The sequence below is a fragment of the Pseudophryne corroboree genome, chromosome 1, assembly GCF_028390025.1.
Source record: "Pseudophryne corroboree isolate aPseCor3 chromosome 1, aPseCor3.hap2, whole genome shotgun sequence".
In the NCBI taxonomy this organism is placed as follows: Eukaryota; Metazoa; Chordata; class Amphibia; order Anura; family Myobatrachidae; genus Pseudophryne; species Pseudophryne corroboree.
In genome coordinates this window covers 361,082,086-361,104,981 of record NC_086444.1, presented here as the reverse complement: position 1 = coordinate 361,104,981, position 22,896 = coordinate 361,082,086, and the positions used below count along the sequence as shown (strand labels likewise).

Genomic DNA, 22,896 nt, shown 5'->3' with positions numbered 1-22,896 from the left:
CAGTTTTTGACCCAAGTGCATATTGTGCTTCCTAGCCCTGATTCTTGTAGCTTGTAGATAAGTCTCATGTGTGGTACAGTATCGAACGCTTTGGCAAAGTCTAAAAAGATTACATCCACGTCTTTACCCTCATCTAGGTTTGCGCTTACTGTTTCATAAAAGCCAAGTAAGTTGGTTTGACAGGATCTGTCCTTCATAAACCCATGTTGATTCCTTTTAATGACCTTATTGACTTCAAGGAACTTCTGAATACTATCTCTTAGAATACCTTCCAATACTTTCCCCACTATAGATGTAAGACTAACTGGTCTATAATTATCTGGTTCAGCTTTACTTCCCTTTTTGAATATAGGCACTACTTCCGCTATACGCCAGTCTTTGGGAACCATACCTGATATAACTGAATCCTTAAGGATCAAAGATAGCGGTTTTGCCAGTTCAGAGTGAAGCTCCATTAGAACCCTTGGGTGAATACCATCGGGCCCTGGTGATTTATTAATCTTTAAATGTTTTAATCGGTCACAGACTACTTCCTCGCTTAAATAAGTACTTATCAGTGGGATATTCTCATTATTGAGATTGTGTGTCAGTCCCTGAATTGGGTCCTCTCTAGTGAATACTGTTGAAAAAAACTCATTTAGTGTGTCCGCTATGTCATTATCATTTTTGCTTAAGACTCTTAACTTGTCTTTTAAAGGGCCTATACTCTCCTTCTTTAATCTCTTGCTATTAATGTATTTAAATAATTTTTTGGGATTCGCTTTGCTTTCCTTTGCTACTAAATTTTCAGTTTCTACTTTAGCCGCTCTTATTTCCTTTTTGCAAATTTTGTTACATTCCTTATAGTGCTGAAATGACTCTGCTTCCCCGTCAGATTTGTATTTTTTAAATGCTCGCCTTTTCTTGCCCATAAGTTCCTTAATCTTTTTGTTAAGCCACATCGGTTTATGATTTTTATTCCTCTTTTTGCTGCTCATAGGAATAAATTTGAGTGTATTTTTAGCTAGCAGGAATTTTAGTACCTCCCATTTCTCCGTAGTATTTTTTCCTAAAAACAAACCTTCCTATTCAATATCCCTGAAAAATACCCTCATCTTTTCAAAATTTGCTTTGCTGAAGTTTAGAGTCCTAGTTGAGCCAGTATAGGGCTGTTTATGGAAACTGATATTGAATGTGACCATATTGTGGTCGCTGTTTCCTATGGGTTCCCCTACTATAATACCTGATACCAAATCCCCATTGTTTGTTAATACCAGGTCTAAGATTGCATTGTACCTAGTTGGTTCCTCAATTAGTTGGACTAAGTAGTATACAATGTATACAATTATTTGGATTTATCACATAGTGGGGTCAATTGAATATTATCAACTTGAGCTATGTTTTTGATTAGTGTATTTAATTTTGCCCTTATTACAAAAACAGAAATTTAAGTTAAGTATTTTTGGCCTGACATTTTCTTAAGGAAGGATTGATTTACATAAAAAAAATGTAACATTTGGATTTTTTCGCTTTTACTATTGTTTGTGCTACCTTGTATTTTCTTGGTTGATCTTCTGCACAAAAGTTTATGCTCCCTGTAGATTCATTGAAAATGAAGAAAATCTCAACCAGTCATTTTCCAGTAATATGCCATTCAGGTTCTATTCATAGGGACCGAAGGATTGTTGTAGGTCGTCTTTTTCCTAAATATGTGTTTTATCCATCCTGACCATGGACAAAGAAAATATATTTATTAGTGAATGGTATTATATCATGTTCCAAAGTCAGCATTTATGGTAATTATTAAATATTTTCATAAGCTGTTTGGGTATTAAATACTGTTTATTGGTATCTAAAGTCTTTCTCTGATATCCTGCATAGTTTGAATGAAACATTTTCTTTAAAATGTGTCTGATTTTATTTATTTTGTTTATTTTATTGGTTTAGGCAAATCCCAGTGCTGATCTTTATTATAAAACATTTAGTGATCCTCTCTACGTAGCAATGTTTAAGATGCTCAGAGACACACTGTATAATATGAAAGGTAAGTTTCTATGCATTTTACATTACATTACTGGAGAAAGTCATGGTACTGGGAATCTTTTTGGCTTGGCAAATTTTTTTCTCATCATAATCTGTGCACGAATGTCCTAGTGCACCAGCAGTGAGGTTAAAGCATTTCCATCTGTACATGCCAGTTTTTTGGGGAATGGAGAACAGCCCCTCTCACAAATATAGGCGTATAGTTATCAAAGCTTGGTAAAAGTTAAAGTGGAGAGAGATAAAATACCATCCAATCTGCTCCTGTAAAATTACAATTAGAAGCTAATTGGTTGGTACTTCTATCTCTGATTTAATTGTTGTATCAATAAAACCTAAATAGCTTTCTCTTATCTAGATTCTTATTTGACAGTGCAGTATAATCTACCCATATATAACAATTCCTTACATCATCATTATTTTCTATTTCCAAACTGGTTAGCCTTTCCCTGCTTTCTTTCTATCGCTTTCCCAGTAACAGTGGAAGGTTTTGCTGTTTTAATCATTAGAGGAAGGAGGAGTTAATATTTAAAGCTGACCACACATATTGAGATAGAATTGTTTGGCTCTCTGAGTTTGGCCAACCAGGGGGGAAAAAATGAAACAGACAGAATTGTTGTTTATATCTCTGCAATGGTATAGTAATGTGCAGAATTTCCCTTTCTCCTTCAGCTCCCTTTCTCTTACACTGGGGTATAGATGGGTAATGAGTGGAGCCTGGCTGTCAGAACTCTGGTTTTAGTGAATTCAAGTTTGACGCTGGTGTTGGTTCTGTAGAAGACGCCAAGGTAGTTCTTGCGCATGAAGTACGCAAGACTCAGAGACGACTATAACTCAGGGGACCTTTATTAGACTGTGTAGGATACGGAGACTGGACCTAGGTTAAACTTGACTGGACTGGAATAAATGAGTACTGGAACAGGAGTTATTAGGAACTAACTATAATGTGGGGCAGATTGAAACCGGTGGTGGATTAGAACTAGAATCTTATTTGGATCTCATTTGTACTTGGACCAGACTCAAACCGGTGAATTGGAACAGGAGTCCGCTTGAAAACTTACATGCACTTGGACGGGGTTGGAACCGGTGAACTGTAACAGGTGTTTGGTGTCAACAGCACCCGTGATTACCACACTGGATATTGGGGGTAATTCTGAGTTGATCGCAGCATGAACTTTGTTAGCAGTTGTGCAAAACCATGTGCACTGCTGGGGAGGCAGATATAACATGTGCAGAGAGACCCATTTCGGCCGCAGGAGGTTGAATATCCCTGGTCACAATGTCATCAGGGGCTACTTTGCTACAGGATGGGTCAGATAGGAAGCTGGAATCCACACTTAAATCTATGTGCTCTGCGGGTGGCATTTCTTTCTGTCCTGTTCTTGTGTCTGTATGGGTTAACAAGGCAGTGGGTGGAACAACAAGCTGGTGGTCTTTGTTCCATTGTCCCACGGACTGACCTTATTCTGTTAGCAAAACATATTATGGAATTGACCGTGTATCTTGGAGAGACGGGTTTAGATGCTGGGAAGATCTGATCCACAATTTCTCCTTTAACTGTGGTGGCTCGTCGGGCTTTATGGCTTCGAACTTGGCAGGCAGACTCTGAGTCCAAACATGCTCTTGAGGCTCTTTCTTATTCTGGAGGTTTTGTTTGGCCCGGAGTTGGACAAGTTTATTGTCCTTGCACCTTTGGGTCAAGAGTACCTTCTTAACTCTTCCTTCTTCAGCTCCCAGACGTTCCTACTCTTGGCTGTCTTTTTCACTCCTTTCGTGCTTCCCCTAGAATTGATGAAAAGCCAGAGGAGCCTTGTCTACTTCCAGAGGTGATAAGTCGCGGGTTCGTCAGTCTGGTTCATCCTGTCATCCAGCTCCCAGGCCCGCTGACGAGCCGTTCTTGATGGTCTTCCTTCCCATTTGGGTGCTCCCACAGTGGGCGCTAGTCTATTTTGTTCCAGAGATATTTAGTTTCAGACCTGTTCTGATGCCTGGGTTCACAAATTCTCTTGGAGGGTTACAAAATAGCGTTTGTGACCTCTCCTCCTTTTTGTTTTTTTACCTGTGGGCTTCCGGTGTCCCTTCAAAAGCAGAAGGCTTTACGGGAGGCGGTGGAAAAACCTCTTGTAGCCAACATGATTGTTCTAGTTCCGGTACATCAGCATACTCAGGGTTTTTATTCAAATCTATTTGTGGATGCTAAGCTAGATGGTTCAGTCCAGCCTATTTTGAATATCAAATTTCTGAATGTACGTTTGCTCTTCCACACGTTCAAAATGAAATCCTTGCACTCAGTGACCGCAAGCATAGAGCCGTAGGAGTTACTGGTGTCGTTGAACATTCGGGATGCATACCTGCACATCCTGTTTTGCCATACAAGACTCCCATCTCCAATTTTGAGCCATTCTGTTTAGTCTATTGTCTGCAGCTCACTTGTTCACGAAGGTGATGGCAGTTATCGTTGCTTGCCTATTGTCCACTTTCTCGACGACCTTCTTATCAAGGTACCAACCGTAACGTGTGACACTGGCACATCAGATCCTCATTTCTCATGGTTGAATTGTCAACTTAAAAAAATCAAATCTGGTGCTGTCACAGCCACTTTTTTTCTTGGGCATGATCTTTGACACATCCTTAAGAGGGTCTATCTTCCTTCAGGAAAAATCTAGCCTGTCCAAAGCATGGAAGAAGCAATCTGTATTGGTTCATCTATACATCTGTTTGATGGGCAAGGTGGTGGCCTCGTTCGAGGCGATTCAGTTCATCAGATTTCTGCTATCTCAGTGGACGGGAACTCAACTGCACTGTTTGTTTGTCTCTCTCTGCAGACTTGTTACTCCATTCTGTGGTAGTTGAATGCCAACCATCTGTTGGCCGGTCGCCCGTTTGTGATCTGGGATTGGATTTTGGTGACCACGGACGCCAACTTATGGGGCTGGTGGTGTTTGGTATTACATTCGCAGTTTCAGGGTTGTCGGTCTTGCCTGGAGGCTCTGTTGCCGATCAATATTCTGGAACTCAGTATGATCTTCAACACATTGCAAGCTGCTTTTCTTCTCCTACGTGGGCATCCGACAAGAGTCCAGTCAACCAATGCCACAGCAGTGGCGTATATAAATCGCCAAGAGAGGACACACAGTCATTAACCAATCAATGCACGAGGCTTCACACATTCTGGAATGAATGGAGAGGCACGTATTTATTTTTGGGGTTTAAAATTGGGTGGCGGACTATCTCAGTCACCATGATCTGCAACCTGGTGAGTGGGCTCTTCATCTGGAAGTCTTTCAAGTGTTTTGTATATTGTTGGGGCTTTCCATATGTTGATCTGATGGTGCGTTGACTCAATCACAAACTTTTGGTGTATTGTTCCAGGACTCAGGATTTCGGGGGGTGTTGGCAGCGTATACACTGTTCATTCTGTGGTGTTTCCGGCTAGTTTATGTGTTTTCTCCGTTCCCTCTACTTCCCAAGATCTTGAAATGAATCAAGCAAGAGCGCACGATGGTTATCCTAGTGGTTCTTGACTGGCCTAGTCTGTCTTGATATTCAGACCTCCTACATCTACGGATGATCCTTGGCCTCCGCTGCTGAGTCACGATCTGCTTCAGCAAGGTTCTTTCATTTACCCAACTTTACCTCAGCTTTGTTTAATGGCATTGCTGCTGAAGCCGTGATCCTGACGATGCTTAAGGCCAGGAAGCCTGGATCTGCTGCACATTACCACTGCATTTGGCAGTCTTATGTCTCTTGGTGTGAACGTTGCAGTGTTTCTTTCACCTCTTTATGGGGGTCATTCTGAGTTGATCGCTAGCTGCCGTTGTTCGCAGCGCAGCGATCAGGCTAAAAATCGGCATTTCTGCGCATGCGTATGGGCCGCAATGCGCATGGGCCTCGTACGGGTACAAAGCCCGTTGTGGTTTTGCACAGGTTCTGGCGACGTTTTCATTCGCACTGGCGGCCGCAAGAAGATTGACAGGAAAGGGGCGTTTCTGGGTGTCAACTGACCGTTTTCAGGGAGTGCTTAGAAAAACACAGGCGTGCCATGGAAAACACAGGCGTGGCTGGGCGGGTGTGTGACGTCAAAAGCCAACCCTCCAACGTTAGAATCAACGCACAGGAAGAGTAACTACAGGGCTGGTCTTGTTTTGCACAAAATGTTTTTGCAGGCGCTCTGCTGCACAGGCGTTCGCACTTCTGCAAAGCGAAAATACACTCCCAAGTGGGCGGCGACTATGCGTTTGCACGGCTGCTAAAAACTGCTAGCGAGCCAACAACTCTGAATGACCTCCAAAGTCTCTTCCTGCTTCTTCTGTTTCTTCAGATGGGAGTGGATGCAGGACTCCCGCTGGCTTCTTTGAAGGTACAAGTTTCCACCTTGTTCGTCTGTTTTTCAATGCCGATTAGCCTTAAACCCAGATATCTAGACCTTTTTCCATTGAGTCCATCATGTTCTGCCGCTGTTTATTCCTCCTACGGCTCCCTGGGATCTTACCTTGGTTTTACAATACAATTTCTGCAGTTGGCGATGTTTGAACCTCTAGAAGATGTGGATCTCAAATACTTGTTGTGGAAAACGGTCTTGCTTTTGTGTCAGCTTGGAGAGTATCTGAACTGGGCGCCTTGTCGTGCCGCTCTCTGTACAAAAATCTACTTTTTTAAGTGCAGCTGCCCCGATTCTAAACAAACTATTGCTAGGTGAATTTGTTTGGTCATCCGTCAGGCCTATGTCTCTGCTGGCCGTCCTCCACCTGCTTCTATTTTGGCTCATTCCACCAGGTCGGTTGGTACCTTGTGAGTTGCGTGGCATGGGTCTTCTGCTGTGCAGCACTGTTGTGCTGCTGCCTGGTCATCTGTACACCCATTTGTCATGTTTTACAGGTTTGATACGTTTGCCAAACCCGAATTCCTAGGACACAGTCTGTTTTCTGCAGGTTTTCTTCAGCTCCTTCCCATCTGTATGGACACTGTCCCCCAGTGGATGAAAGAGAAAACAGGATTTTGGTACTTACCAATAAGTCCATCTCTCCGATTCCATGGGGAACACTGGATGCCCTCTCATCGCTTAGTGTTGCTTGCATTGCTGGCCAGCAGTGTGCTGTCTGTTGTGTGCTGTTGATGTTTTGGTGATCTTCAGTTCCTTGGTTTGGGGTCCTATGGCCCCTGTTTGTGTGGTTCTTCTCTCTCTGTTTACTTTTCTTCTCCTCTCGGTCTCCACTCTGGCTTGGTTAATCTTACCTGTGTCACGTGGGGTATAGACAGGGAGGAGCCACATTCAGTTCTTAAAAGAATTAAGGTGCCAGGCTCCGCTCATCACCCATTTATACCCCAGTGTCATGTCCAGTATCCCGCATGGAATCTGAGAAATGGATTTATTGGTAAATACCAAAATCATGTTCTTTAAATTTTGGTTGACTGAAGACCTCACTTAGTGTGTTCCCTTCCATTTACTGACCTACTGCTGCCCCGTTGCCAAATGAAATCTGATGCAGCTGGGGACACACAGAACAATGGCAGATCAATTTGTTCTGAATTTGCATGTGTGATCAACTGAAGTTATAAGTTATATCTCTGTCTGTTAATGAGCAGATTTGTATTGCAAACTTTGAAGCAAGCTCTAGTAGACATGAACGCTTGCCATCCGAATCTGCAAAATCTATTACACAATTAAGGTATCCCTTAAACGTCAGTTTCCTCATTTATAAATTATAAAATTACGTGGTTGCTAGTAACCTTCTGGAAACCATGAATGTTTACTCAACTTTTCTTGTTTAGACCTCCAGACCTCTTTTGTGAAGGAGATCCACGACTTTGTACTTGAACAGTTTAACAGCAGCCAGTCTGAGTTGCAGAAGATACTGCATGATGTGGACAGATTACACAATGAACTTAGCCCATTGAAGTTGAGATGCCAGGCAAATGCCGCCTGTGTGGACCTTATGGTGTGGGCAGTCAAGGATGAACAAGGTAAAAACATTAGCACATGCATTACACTCCTATTAATAATGTCTTGGTTTTGGATTATATATATATATATATATATATATAAAAATAAAAATTATTTACTTATTCTGAAGCACAATTAACAATAGAATAAACTGTTTACAATGTCAGACAAAAATTAAAGAGACAATGATATCATAGAATAATATTATGCTGATGGAACTGCACAGAAATGGCAAGCATAGATGCAAGAAAACGAAGCAACCATCATGCAATAGCTATCAACAAGGAAGAATTGTAATATAATGTGCAGCAAGGTGCCGTGCGGACTAAGAGGTCCCCAGCAGAAAAATAGGCTTGCCATACATGAGTCGCATTTTATACCACGGGATGGAGGAAAAACATCAGTCATTGTGTCTCTAGTTAAAGTGTAGCAAATAACCCGGTATATTGTCGGACCGACTCGGGTAGGCTGCAGTGTTAAAGAAGCAACCCTGGTTATCCAACCCAGGTCACGCTAAATGAAACGGAGACTGATTAGCTGTGCTTAGAGATGGTGGGGTATATTCAATGCTTGTCGGATCCTTTCCGACAAGCATTGTCGGAAAGGCCCCGACAAAGCAGTATTCAATAAGCAAGAGGCCAAATCCGACAGGCGGGGACAGGGCTCAGAGTGAGGGTGAAGCTGTCTTTCCGGATTGCAGAGGCAACTTCCCCGTTTCCACCATTGCGACTCCTGCCTGAGAGACAGCCCCAGCAGCCATAGACAGGCGGCACAGCCAGGAGCGCGATCCAGCTTTCTACCGTAGTACGGATGGTGTAATGGTTAGCATTACTGCTTCACAGCACTGAGGTCATGGGTTCGATTCCCACCATGGCCCTAACTGTGCGGAGTTTGTATATTCTCCCCGTACTTGTGTGGGTTTCCTCCGGGTACTCCGGTTTCCTCCCACAATCCCAAAAATATACTGGCAGGTTAATTGGCTCCCAACAAAATTAACCCTAGCGTGAATGTGTCTGTGCGTACATGTGATAGGGAATATAGATTGTAAGCTCCACTGGGGCAGGGACTGATGTGAATGGCCAAATATTCTCTGTAAAGCGCTGCGGAATATGTGTGCGCTATATATAAATAACTGGTAATAAAAAAAAAATAATTCCGTCCCCTGAGCTAGAGAGAGGCAGCAGGAGAAAGGCCACACGCATGGCTCAGGAGCGCTCGCAGGTACCGGGGTACAGTCCGCCTCTGCGCTATTGGGGAGGGGCTGGCAGTGGGCTGCAGTGTGTCCCTGTGTCCCCCCTGTGCCGGGCAGGAGCAGTAGGCCGGGAGAAAGACCTCGTACTCATTCTTCATTCACCCGACAATGCCAATCCGACACTTTTTTAACTCGGATTTACATTGTCGGAAACTGGGCTAAAACCTGTCTGATTTAGCCGCGTTTCCGACAACACACGTGGATCGCGGAAGCCGCCGATCCGCATTCTTTCCGACAAGTCGGGAATTCCCGACTTGTCGGAAAAAAAAAGTGCCGGCATTGAGTGGGTCGGAACCTCTTCCGACCTGAAACAGTCGGAAACTGACGTCTTTCCGACAAGACGGCAGTTTCCGACAGGTATTGAATACACCCCGTTATCTCCAAGTACTGGCAGATGTGGCATCATGAAACATGGAAGCAGTGTGAAAGGGATGACCTGGCAGTAACCCGGATCCACCCTGCAGTGTGAACACAATTTCAGCAGCTGTGACACGGCTTGAAACCATGTTCAATAACCCAGGTTGGACCTGGGTTTTCAGTGTGAAAGGGGTATGTGTAACTTTCCCAAATGTACAAAAAAATGAAACAAAAAATTGATTCTTTAGTCAAAGAAGCCTTCAACCAATCCTTACTACAAAAATAAAATAGTTTTTCCTTGAAGAGAGAAAGGAGGCATCCCAGGCTGAATCCAGACAAGCATTATGGTCTTTTTAGTTGCTGCACTCAGAGCAAGTAAAACTTTCTGACAGCCACTAGACGCTCACTGTACCCGTGTCAATATCCCTAGTATGTCCCAGGCTTAACCACGGGGTAAATGATCATATAGTTGGGGGCAAAATGTGGGACACAAAGCCAGAAGGCTCTAACTAGAAGGCAAGACCATACACAATGATTATCTTCCTGACACCTAGGACATCTTATGAGAAAAGGAGGAACCCATCAAAAATCCTTGTATGTCCTATGATAAGCATTGACAATTTTCTCCCTGTCTAGTTCGGAAAACAATACAGCCACTGAGGCAGACTTGTTTTGGGTTTAGTAACCTCTAATGTATCACGCATAAAAGTGTACTGAAGGGAAATCACCTTACAACCATTACTGGGTTGAGACTGAAGAGTTTATATATAAGTTACATCAATACTGAATTGTATAAATGTCTAATATAGAGGCTCATTTTTTGTTCCTTCCATAGGTGCAGAAAACCTGTGCATCAAATTATCGGAAAAGTTGCAGTCCAAGACATCTAGCAAGGTCATCATAGCCCATATGCCCCTCCTGATCTGCTGCCTACAGGTCAGCCTACTGACCACTTTTCTGCCACAACGGTGGATCTTCCACCTGAAAAGGCTCTATAGCTGTATCTAGGTGTTGAGATAAGGCCATACAATAACACAACATTCTGCTTATTGTCCCTTATGTCTCTCAGGGTCTAGGGCGCCTATGTGAGCGCTTCCCAGTGGTGGTTCACTCTGTAACTCCATCTCTTCGGGACTTCCTTGTGATTCCTTCTCCAGTGTTGGTGAAGCTGTATAAATATCACAGCCAATATCAGACAGGTAAAATCTTCTAATAGTCTTGTGAACAACAGCATCAGAATTGCTAATGTTTGATATCACTAATATCAGTATTAACCACGATCTACTTTAAATGGGTTGGGTACGAAATACCAGCAGTTGGGATCCTGACCCATTCCGATAAGTCAGCCTGGTCCTCAAGAGCTACCAACAGTTAACGTTTTCCAGGTCTCCTCACAGAATCACAAGTGAAGTAATTGGCTCCACCTGTGGATCTTTTACAATGTGTCAGTGAGTAATGAACCCACCTGTGCATCAGCTAGGTGTTCTGTAAAACGTGAACTGTTGGTAGCTCTCGAGGACCAGTGTTGGCTACCCCTGCAATAAGTATTTTTTCTCTAGCATCCATAAGGGATATTGGGGAGACTTAGTACGATGGATATAGACGGGGTCCAAAGGAACCGGTGCACTTTAAATTTCTTAACTGGGTGTGCTGGCTTCTCCCCTCTATGCCCCCTCCCACTGGCAGTTTAGAAAAAAAGTGCCCTCAGGTGAGGATGCACATCTCTGAGCTCCAGAGAGTTTTCTTCAGTTTCTTTTTAATGCTTGTTATTTTCGGAATGCTGTTTGGGCAACATCATATCTGCACCGTGGGAGTTAGTGGGGAAGGGGGTGCAGTCACCGGCCTTGCGAGGTGCAGAGCCGCTTCCCCGCTGCAGGACCACTGTCCTGAGGGGTTGTCTTTCAGCGGGGCACTGCGCCTTGGCTATCGCGACCCCAGCACGCCGCACACCCCTAACACTGCCTGAAGGTGACGTCTGTGGTGAGTACAAACCAGGGGCCCCGCTAGGGGGGGTCCCCCGGTTCAAAGTGCTGCTGAACATGGATGCGGCGTACGGGACCCTCCTGGGGGGTCCCGCTAGGGTCCCCCATGTAGACTGGCTGACATTCGCTTGAACTAGCACTTTTGTTACGTTTATGAGCAAACGGGAGACTTTGCCAGTATAAATAATCACTATAGCTCCGGCGCCATTGGAGGGGGCGGAGCTACCTCAGAGAGGGACCAGCAGCATTTTGGCGCCTTCATCTGCTTAATGCAGCCAGAGACAGCACACACAGCGCTTCCTGCCTTACAAGCCACGCTGGAAAACTGGTACAGGGTGTAGCAAAGGGGGAGAGCCGCTATTGTACACTATCTGGGTCCTTTAACGGACAGACATTATTAGTGTTTACTGTGTTATACTTAGCTGTCATCCTCACTGGGGCTGTACAGCTCGGGGTGTGCTGGTGTCCTTCTCTCTGTGTGTCTCCTTTCACATACAGTAATGGCAGGCTTGACATTTTACTGTCTGTGTGTATGTTATTGTGCTTACTGTGAAACATGGGTAAACACAAGCTATGCAGTGTATGTCACACTAGATTCTCTCCAGTATCATCTGATTCTATTTCTAGTGAACAATGCAGCCAATCTTCACAAATCAGTGAAGGGGCTGGAGGAAAGGGTCCAGAGCCCCACTGCCTAGGGTCTTTTTAAAACTATGATGTCAGATATGTCATCCCAGCTCACTGCTAATGTACTGAAAACTCAGCTACTACAACAAGCTGTTGCAGATTTAGCTGCTATGGCAGATGGTACACAGGGCCCCTCCTCTCATGCGGGACCACAAAAGTGTGGTTTGCCTGCTCTACTATCTGACACAGATGAGGATATACAGGAGGATGGGGAGGACTTGGACCCCGTTAGTGGGGATACCAATTCTGCTCAAGGTATTGAACCCCCTAATTCTGGGGCTATATGGGATGTGTTACAGCTCCCTCTAGAGGACGTTTTTTTTTTTAATTGCATGCTTTTTATTGAAAGTTTTAAATGAACATCCCAATAAAAAAAAAAAAAAAAAATATATATATAAAAAATAAAAATAATAACAAACAGTAACGGCAGGTATAATAAAGTATGCAGTATGCAATCAGAAGTACGGTCAGGCAGTAGACACAGAATATAATTACAGTACACGTCTAATAGGACAGGATATACAATACGCCCCACAATATAGCAATAAGCAGTAAGAACCCACAGGCGCCATGCGAGTTCACATATCGAGGATAAAATTATAAAATAAAAAACGAGTGGCAGGGAACCAGGCTGACTGTAGCAAACACAGTGCACAATGGAGCGTCCTCATGGTCAGGGATCTCGTTTCTCAACGCTACAAGCTGGAGTTTGACAGTGCTCCCCCCCAATGACTTTTCAAATCAAGCTTACCAGCTTTGGAGGATATGCAGGTTACGTTGCAACAGTCCATCCTAAAGTTGGTCCACAACGGGTGCAAGTCTGAGAGGATGGGGAGCTGTCACCCAAGGGGCGCAGTTCCAGGGCATTTGGTCAGCCCACGAAGCCCTCCTTCCGATCAACATTCTGGAACTTCGGGCGATCTACAATGCTCTGCTTCAGGCCTCTCCTCTGCTCAAGTATCACGCGGTCCAAGTGCAGTCGCGTACGTCAATCGGCAAGGAGGAACAAAAAGCAGAGCCTGCATGCGAGAGGTGTCAAGAATACTCCTCTGGGCGGAAAGAAATGCAAGAGCAATGTCGGCAATCTTCATTTCGACATCAGGGCGTCCAGGCAGTTCTAATTGCCCCGGATTGGCCTCTGAGCGCGTGGTACGCTGATCTTCTGGACAAGTCCGTCGAAGACCCTTGGCCTCTACCTCTCAGAAGAGTTCTTCTTCAACAAGGATCGTTCGTCTACCCGGGTTTACGGCAACTTCGTTTGACGGCATGGAGATTGAGCGGAAATCCTAGCTCACAAGGGCTTTTCCAAAAAGGTAATTGCTACCATGGTTCAGGCCAGGAAACCTGTGACGTCAAAACACTATCATCATATCTGGAGAAGATATGTCTCTTGATGCAAGGAACGCATGTATCCGCCTGCGGAGTTCCACTTGGGACGTTTCTTACGTTTCCTGCAGGCTGGTGTGGATAAAGGCTTACGTCTGTGTTCCATTAAGGTCCAGATTTCAGCTCTCTCCATTTTCTTACAGAAGAAATTAGTGTTGCCAGAAGTTCAGACCTTCTTGCAAGGGGTACTCCACATACAACCACCTCTTGTGCCACCTATGGCACCCTGGGATTGTAATGTTTTGTTGGAATTTCTACAGTTCTCCTGGTTTGAGCCTTGGATAATGGTAGAAGTACCAAGTACCTCACGTGGAAGACGGTGAAGTTACTGGCCCTGGCTTCTGCTCTACATGTCTCAGAATTGGGGTCCTTATCGTGTAAAAGTCTGTACTTGGTCTTTTACGAGGACAGAGCAGAGCTCAAGACTAGACAGCAGTTCCTGCCGAAGGTTGTCTCCGAATTTCACCTAAATCAACCTATTGTTGTTCCGTCCAGTTCTGATACTTCTGCTCCTCCGGAGGCATTGGATGCTGTGCGTGCCTTGAAAATCTATGTCAAGCAAACAGCTCGGATCAGAAAGACGGATTCCTTGTTCGTGCTCTATGATGCGCAGAAAGCAGTCCTTTGCTCGTTGGATTAGGCTTACTATCCAACTGGCCTATGTATCGGCAGCCTTATCTGTTCCTGAGTCTCTGAAGGCCCACTCTACAAGATCAGTGGGCTCTTTTTGGGCGGCTGCCCGTGGAGTCTCGGCTTTGCAACTCTGCTGAGCTGCTACCTGTTTGGGGAAGAACACCTTTTGTGAAGTTCTACAAATTTGATACTCTGGCCAAAGAGGATACCCAGTTTGGGCAGGCGGTGCTGCAGCTGTCTTCGCACGTTCCCGCTCGTTCTGGAAGCTTTGGGACGTCCTCATCGTATTAAGGGGGTAATTCAGAGTTGATCGCAGCAGCAAATTTGTTAACAGTTGGGCAAACCATGTGCACTGCAGGTGTGGCAGATATAACATTTGCAGAGAGAGTTAGCTTTGGGTGGGTTATATTGTTTCTGTGCAGGGTAAATACTGGCTGCTTTTTACACTGCAATTTAGATTTCAATTTGAACACATCCCACCCAAATCTAACTCTTGCAGCACATGTTATTTCTGCCCCCCCGCAATGCACATGGTTTTGCCCAACTGCTAACAAATTTGCTGCTGCGATCAACTCTGAATTGCCCCCTAAGTCACCCCAATATCCCTTATGGATGCTAGAGAAAATAGGATTTTAATTACCTACTGGTAAATCCTTTTCTCGTAGTCCATAAGGGATATTGGGCGCCCGCCTCAGTGGGTTGACTTTTCTGCAGGTTCTCTGTTATGTAGTTACCTGTTCAGCTGTTGCTGTTATTGTTACCAGCTATTGCTGGTTGTTATATGTTAGTGGTGTGCTGGTTTTAAATCTCACCACTCTTTGTTGTCCTGTTCCTTCCCTTATATGTCCTTTCTCCTTCAGGCACTGTTTTACCTATAACTGCCTGTGGGAGGGGGCATAGCGGGGAGGAGCCAGCACACCCAGTGAAGAAAATATAAAGTGCACTGGCTCCTTTGGACCCCGTCTGTACCCCATAGACTAAGTCTCCGCAGTATCCCTTATGGACTATAAGAAAAGGATTTACTAGTAGGTAATTAAAATCCTATTTTTACCCTACCCCCAACCCTTACCTCCTCCTCCCGCCGCCTGACCCTAACCCTCCTCCTAGTGCCTAACTTTAACCCCAACCCTGGTATTTATCTCTGAGGTGTGGCTAGAGTCAGGATCCCTTCTGTCGATATTTTGACCGCATTCCATTAAATATGTAAATTGATATCTGTTTCTTAAAATAAAATAAATTGTTTTATTAAACCAGCCACTGCAACTAGTGTTAAGGGGGGTATACACGGGAGAGATGTGTGCTGAGCGAACCGCTCAGCACAGCGCGATGTGTGCTGAGCGATGCGGGGGGAGGACGGGGGCCGCTCATTTCACCCACACGAGTGATCTGTGCTTAAAATCTAAGCAATCTAGTCAGATTGCTTAGATTTTAAGCATGAATCTCTCCGGGAGTACCCCCCTTTAGTGATGGCCCCTGTAGAATATGAACAAAGGGCCTGTTTTCTTTCATAACCACTGCAATATCTGTAAAACCTTTTTGCCATGTTAGGTTGACTGAATAATTGTGTACATACTTTGAAAATGTTGTGCAAGTTTTACAAGTGATAAAAAAAAACATACTTTGCGAAGACTCATTATTTAAAATTGCCATTTCCATAGCAGTCATCTTTCCCTTTTATTCTCAGGTGTTAATGACATCAAGATCAGCATAACAAATGAGCACTCTGAATCCACAATGAATGTTATACATGGCAAGAAGAGCCAGCCTTCCATGTATGAGCAGCTGCGAGACATTGCCATTGAGAATATCTGCAGGTACATAGTGTATAGTGTGTGAATGTCTCACTAAAGCAACAAAGATGCAGGAAGGTTTCTAAGCTAAGCTCTCTAGGCATAAAGTAGTATGCATATAAGCCAGTCTAAAATGACAAAAGTAAATAGAGCTTGTACATTTTAATTACACATGAAAAACCCTCAATCTTTTCCCCATTGGTTGCATAGGAACTTAAATTTTGTCAAACAATTCTCAAATGGACAGGTTCAGTTATACATAGCAAAAAGGAGAGGTGAAAAAATAAGTGCAACATTCCTAACTAGGTAAACTATGAAAGAAACATGAACTCTTGATGGATTACGAGATTTAATTTACTAAATCCTATTTTCTCTTAAATCCTGTGGGGATACTATGGGGATATCCCAAAACCTTTCCCTAAAGCAGGATGTATTCAACAGTTGCAGTGCCAGCACCTTATGTGCACAACTAGCATCTTTGAAACGTTAATGCGAGGAAATGAGAGGACTGTGATAATTAATATAGTTATTGCCTCATTTCCCAAGTCAATCAAACCTGTTGAATATGTACTTTTTATCCCCATGTCCTCTTGTATAAATACTTACGTGTGTGTGTGTGTGTGTGTGTGTGTGTGTGTGTGTGTGTGTGTGTTAATTCATCGTAGCATGGCTCTGCTCACCCCAATACTGTGTTTCAATCCATTTTAAAATTGGTAATACATGAAATTGTGTTTTGTTATGGGTTATACTGTATGTGGGTTATTCCCAGTAGATCTTCCTATTGTCTACTTATGCCCAGGGAATAAGTCTATGTGTAGTCTAGATTTTTGAAAACCGTATGTCGGTAATTAGATTATCCGGTCAGGTAGAGTAGACTACTGTTCAACAGAAGGAGGAAAAAAGGGGGGCCTGGACTGCACACCCTAATACTAGAGATTTCAAGAGGTGCTATCATGCTGAGGCTTCTAATACTATGCTGGAGGAAGAGAGATGCAGATGCACACTCCTAGCACTAAGAACACTGATAGGAAAAATAATTTAAATAAACGCTCACAATTAAAATGGAGTATAATTGAAGTTCTTAGCACACATTTGCGCAAATATGCGGGCCCATGTACCGCGGCCAGGTGACTTCATCACATGGGTCCCTAACATTATACTCTATTTTAATTGTGAGAGTTTATTTAAATTATTTTTACTATCAGTGTTCTTAGTGCTAGGAGTGTGCATCTGCATCTCTCTTCCTCCAGCATACTGTTCAACAGAAGCAATCTTTGTTTATTCCTTATTGTCTAACAGTGACCTGTGCCAGACAGCCAGGAGTTGGTCCCAGAAAGGTGTCACCTGAGAGGTGACACTTTGGGGGAGGTAGAGGTGCTGGATATCGCACAGACCCACCAATCTGCACCTTTTGTAACTCTTCTGGCAGGCTGTAACCATGCGGGGATTAGGAGGGTGACAAAGGAGGGTTACACTGAGGGCTGGGCAGTTGAGTCACTAATCCTAGGCTAAAATGTGATACTCTGCCAGGAATTTATTGTGGGAACTGTTGTGTTGGATTGTATCACTGAAGTGTGCTATGCTGTTTATCACCCATTCTGTTCAATCTACCACCATGCCCAAGTGATCTGGAAGTATTCTATAAAAATTTGTGAAGATATTCATTGGAGACCAGTGGGCAACCTGACACATCTACTCAGCAGAGGCCTTGTGCTGTACTGCTCAGGTGGTCCCAACAATCTAGTGAAATGCACTATTACATTCTCCGGAATAGGCAGTCCTTTCCCAAGGTGAAATTGGCGAATCACCAAAATAATCCACCTGGCAGTGGTCTGTTTGGATACTGGCCAGCCTTTACTCTGGACATTGTAAAGAACCAGCAGGTCATTCGTCCTTTGAAAGCCTTTGGTACTATAGACAGATTTTTTATGTTCTTACAAGGCCCAGAAAATGGAGACATCCCCCTAGGTTGAAGAGTAATCCCAGTCTAAGCCTGGTATGACAATGTCTTGATTGGTTTGTATCCTATAGACTAGAAACAAACTATTTTGCCCTGAGGCAAGCTTTTTAGGACTGGAGATCTGAAACAGCACAAAGGTTTGGAATTATTTTGTACTTGCATTTCTTTTTACTTCAAACATTGGACTTTCATTTCACCTATTCTGAACCTGCAAATTCTAAATGTACTGTTGAAGTGTGGGCAGGTTCAAGATAGAGCCCTGGAAGACAGTCATCAGCAGTAATAAAATACAATGGGTTCATGGTGTCCATGGACATAAAGGATGAGTACTTATATGTTCCAATCTGTGAGGGATATTGGTGTCAACTCTTATATGCTGTTTATTCCTGTCATTTTCAGTTTCTGTCCCTGTGCTTTCGTCTGGGCTTTCTATTTGTTACCCATCAACAGAGGGCTTTCTTACCAGAGGGCAATATCCTGTTATTAAGGGTCTGATCATGTCTTTCTTAGCTACAGCCAATTGTCTGTTAACTGTGCTTGACTAAGTCCTAAGAAAGATTGTGTCCACATTTGAGGTGATGTATTTTGGACAGTTTCATTCAAGGGCATTGCAGATGAAAATTTATTTAAAATGGAGTCTCACCAGCCCTCGGCCTGTCAGCTCTTCAGACTGTGCCCAGGTGTGTGTCGTTTTTTCTGTTTGCCGAGAGGTGACCGTCCCAAGGGTTAAGCATTTTTGTCTGGCGCTGAATAATGATTTTGAAAGAAGTTAGCCTGCATTGCAAGTGATCCATCACCCTTCTGTCCTGGTTACATAATCTTTGGATTCTAGTGGAGTTGAAGCTCACGATTAAACTTGCTGGAGCTCAGAGCAGCCTTCAACTCTCTATTCTGCGGAAACCAGTTCTTGCGGGGAATGCCATCAAGATCGAGCAGGATAATGTCTTAGGTGAATCAGAGTGTTTTAGTAGCAGGTGTCATCCTAAGATTGGAAAACTTCCTCAGCAGACAAAGTTTCCATCCTGGGGATTGGAACCTTCATCCATTTGTGTTTCATCAGCTGGTGGACTAGTGGAAGCAACCTGATATAAACATGATGGAATCTTGGTTGTACCTCAAGGTGGAACATTTTGCTCTCAAGCGAAGTGATCTGCAGATGCCATGCCAGTTCCTTGGTGCTTCCTTCCATCTGATATACTGCAGCTTCTCCCTGGTATCCGTTCACATGGTCGACCATGTTATGGTCGACAGTCATTAGGTCGACCACTATTGGTCGACATTGACATGGTCGACATGGAGACATGGTCGACACATGAAAATGGTCAACACATGAAAGGTCGACACATGAAAAGGTCGACATGATGTTTTTTAACTTTTTTTTCTTTTGGGGAACTTTTCCATACTTTACGATCTACATGGACTACGATTGGAACGGTAAAGTGTGCCGAGCGAAGCGAAGGCACCATGCCCGAAGCATGGCGAGCGAACGCTGTGCACTAATTGGGGTTCTCAGTCACTTTACGCAAAAAACGACACCAAAAAAAGTTAAAAAAAAAAAACTCATGTCGACCTTTTCATATGTCGACCTTTCATGCGTCGACCATTTTCATGTGTCGACCATGTGCCCATGTCGACCATGTCAATGTCGACCAATAGTGGTCGACCTAATGACTGTCGACCATAACATGGTCGACCATTCATACCGGAACCCTTCTCCCTCTGGTGGTGATGGTTCCACAGGTTCTCAAAAAGGTAAAAAGGGAAGGGTATTCAGGTGATTGTGGTAACACCGAATTGACCCAGAAGAGGCAGACTGCCTATTTTTTTTATACCTGCCTCAAAGACCAAATATCTTAAGACAGAGCCTCTTTCATTAGCAGTATTTACTTGGCTGTGTGGCTGTTGATGCCATGATTCTTAAAGCTAAGCACGTGGTTCAGACTGTGCTCCATTCTCAAAAACCTGTTTCAGCCAGAAATCAACCCAGTGTCGGGAAAATCTGCCAGGTGTGAAACAGAGGGGTTTCCTGTGTTGTGTTTTAGCTTGGATTGGTTGCTGCTTTTTTTTTAGGGCTGTTTGGAAGAAATTGTAATCCCTGGCTTTGGACTGGGATGTTTTCTGATGGAGTGGGCTCACTTTGTTATCATGGACATTGTAAGAGCAACTGCCAGGTTGATGATGATGATGATGATGATGATCATTTTATTTATATAGCACTAGGCTTATTTTGGGGCAGGTGATGAGTGCATACCTCCCAACTGTCCCGATTTTCGCGATGAGTGCATACCTCCCAACTGTCCCATTTTCTCTAACGTCCTAAGTGGATGCTGGGGACTCCGTAAGGACCATGGGGAATAGCGGCTCCGCAGGAGACTGGGCACATCTAAAGAAAGCTTTAGGACTATCTGGTGTGCACTGGCTCCTCCCCCTATGACCCTCCTCCAAGCCTCAGTTAGATCTTTGTGCCCGAACGAGAAGGGTGCACACTAGGGGCTCTCCTGAGCTTCTTAGTGAAAGTTTTAGTTTAGGTTTTTTATTTTCAGTGAGACCTGCTGGCAACAGGCTCACTGCATCGAGGGACTAAGGGGAGAAGAAGCGAACTCACCTGCGTGCAGAGTGGATTGGGCTTCTTAGGCTACTGGACATTAGCTCCAGAGGGACGATCACAGGCCCAGCCATGGATGGGTCCCAGAGCCGCGCCGCCGGCCCCCTTACAGAGCCAGAAGGCAGAAGAGGTCCGGAAAATCGGCGGCAGAAGACGTCCTGTCTTCAACAAGGTAGCGCACAGCACTGCAGCTGTGCGCCATTGCTCTCAGCACACTTCACACTCCGGTCACTGAGGGTGCAGGGCGCTGGGGGGGGGCGCCCTGAGACGCAATAAAAACACCTTGGATGGCAAAAAATGCATCACATATAGCTCCTGGGCTATATGGATGCATTTAACCCCTGCCAGAATACATAGAAAAACGGGAGATAAGGCCGCCGAGAAGGGGGCGGAGCCTATCTCCTCAGCACACTGGCGCCATTTTCCCTCACAGCTCCGTTGGAGGGAAGCTCCCTGGCTCTCCCCTGCAGTCACTACACTACAGAAAGGGTTAAAAAAGAGAGGGGGGGCACTAATTACGCGCAGTATTAAAGATACAGCAGCTATAAGGGGAAAAACACTTATATAAGGTTATCCCTGTATATATGTATAGCGCTCTGGTGTGTGCTGGCAAACTCTCCCTCTGTCTCCCCAAAGGGCTAGTGGGGTCCTGTCCTCTATCAGAGCATTCCCTGTGTGTGTGCTGTATGTCGGTATGTTGTGTCGACGTGTATGAGGAGAAAAATGATGTGGAGACGGAGCAGATTGCCTGTAATAGTGATGTCACCCCCTAGGGGGTCGACACCTGAGTGGATGAACTGTTGGAAGGAATTACGTGACAGTGTCAGCTCTGTATAAAAGACAGTGGTGGACATGAGACAGCCGGCTACTCAGCTTGTGCCTGTCCAGACGTCTCATAGGCCGTCAGGGGCTCTAAAGCGCCCGTTACCTCAGATGGCAGATATAGACGCCGACACGGATACTGACTCCAGTGTCGACGGTGAAGAGACAAATGTGACTTCCAGTAGGGCCACACGTTACATGATTGAGGCAATGAAAAATGTTTTACACATTTCTGATAATACAAGTACCACCAAAAAGGGGTATTATGTTCGGTGAGGAAAAACTACCTGTAGTTTTCCTGAATCTGAGAAATTAAATGAGGTGTGTGATGATGCGTGGTTTTTCCCCGATAACAACTGATAATTTCTAAAATGTTATTGGCATTATATCCTTTCCCGCCAGAGGTTAGGGTGCGTTGGGAAACACCCCCTAGGGTGGATAAAGCGCTCACACGCTTGTAAGGGCTCTACCCTCTCCTGAGATGGCCGCCCTTAAGGATCCTGCTGATAGAAAGCAGGAGGGTATCCTAAAATGTATTTACACACATACTGGTGTTATACTGCGACCAGCAATCGCCTCAGCCTGGATGTGCAGTGCTGGGTTGGCGTGGTCGGATTCCCTGACTGAAAATATTGATACCCTAGATAGGGACAGTATATTTTTGCCTATAGAGCATTTAAAAGATGCATTTCTATATATGCGTGATGCACAGCGGAATATTTGCCGACTGGCATCAAGTCTAAGTGCGTTGTCCATTTCTACCAGTAGAGGGTTATGGACACGTCAGTGGTCAGGTGATGCGTATTCCAAACGGCATTTGGAAGTATTGCCTTATTAAGGGGAGGAGTTATTTGGGGTCGGTCTTTCAGACCTGGTGGCCACGGCAACAGCTGGGAAATCCACGTTTGTACCCCAGGTCGCCTCTCAACATGAGAAGACGCCGTATTATCAGGCGCAGTCTTTTCGTGGACAAGCAGGCAAAAGGTTCCTCATTTCTGCCCCGTGACAGAGGGAGAGGAAAAAGGCTGCAGAAATCAGCCAGTTCCCAGGAACAGAAACCCTCTCCCGCCTCTGCCAAGCCCTCAGTATGACGCTGGGGCTTTACAAGCAGAATCAGGCACGGTGGGGGGCCCGTCTCAATGAATTTCAGCGCGCAGTGGGCTCACTCGCAAGTAGACCCCTGGATCCTTCAGGTGATATCTCAGGGGTACAAATTTGAATTCGAGACGTCTCCCCCTCGCCGTTTCCTAAAGTCGGCTTTACCGATGTCTCCTTCTGACAGGGAGACAGTTTTGGAAGCCATTCACAAGCTGTATTCCCAACAGGTGATAATCAAGGTACCCCTCCTGCAACAGGGAACGGGGTATTATTCCACACTGTTGTGGTACCGAAGCCGGACGGCTCGGTGAGACCGATTCTAAATCTAAAATCTTTGAACACTTACATACAGAGGTTCAAA

General features: G+C 44.6%; 1 protein-coding gene across 3 annotated transcripts in view; it reads left to right on the top strand.

Moving 5' to 3' along the window:
• The window catches only part of PI4KA (phosphatidylinositol 4-kinase alpha), a 351,394-nt gene that overhangs the window by 124,653 nt on the left and 203,845 nt on the right, over nucleotides 1–22,896 (top strand). For all 3 annotated transcript variants that reach the window (XM_063964791.1, XM_063964790.1, XM_063964792.1), the window contains exons 10-14: nucleotides 1,927–2,023; nucleotides 7,792–7,983; nucleotides 10,408–10,508; nucleotides 10,642–10,771; nucleotides 15,945–16,074. In XM_063964791.1, coding sequence (XP_063820861.1) covers nucleotides 1,927–2,023; nucleotides 7,792–7,983; nucleotides 10,408–10,508; nucleotides 10,642–10,771; nucleotides 15,945–16,074 — 650 coding nt within the window. The remainder of the gene's footprint in view (nucleotides 1–1,926; nucleotides 2,024–7,791; nucleotides 7,984–10,407; nucleotides 10,509–10,641; nucleotides 10,772–15,944; nucleotides 16,075–22,896) is intronic.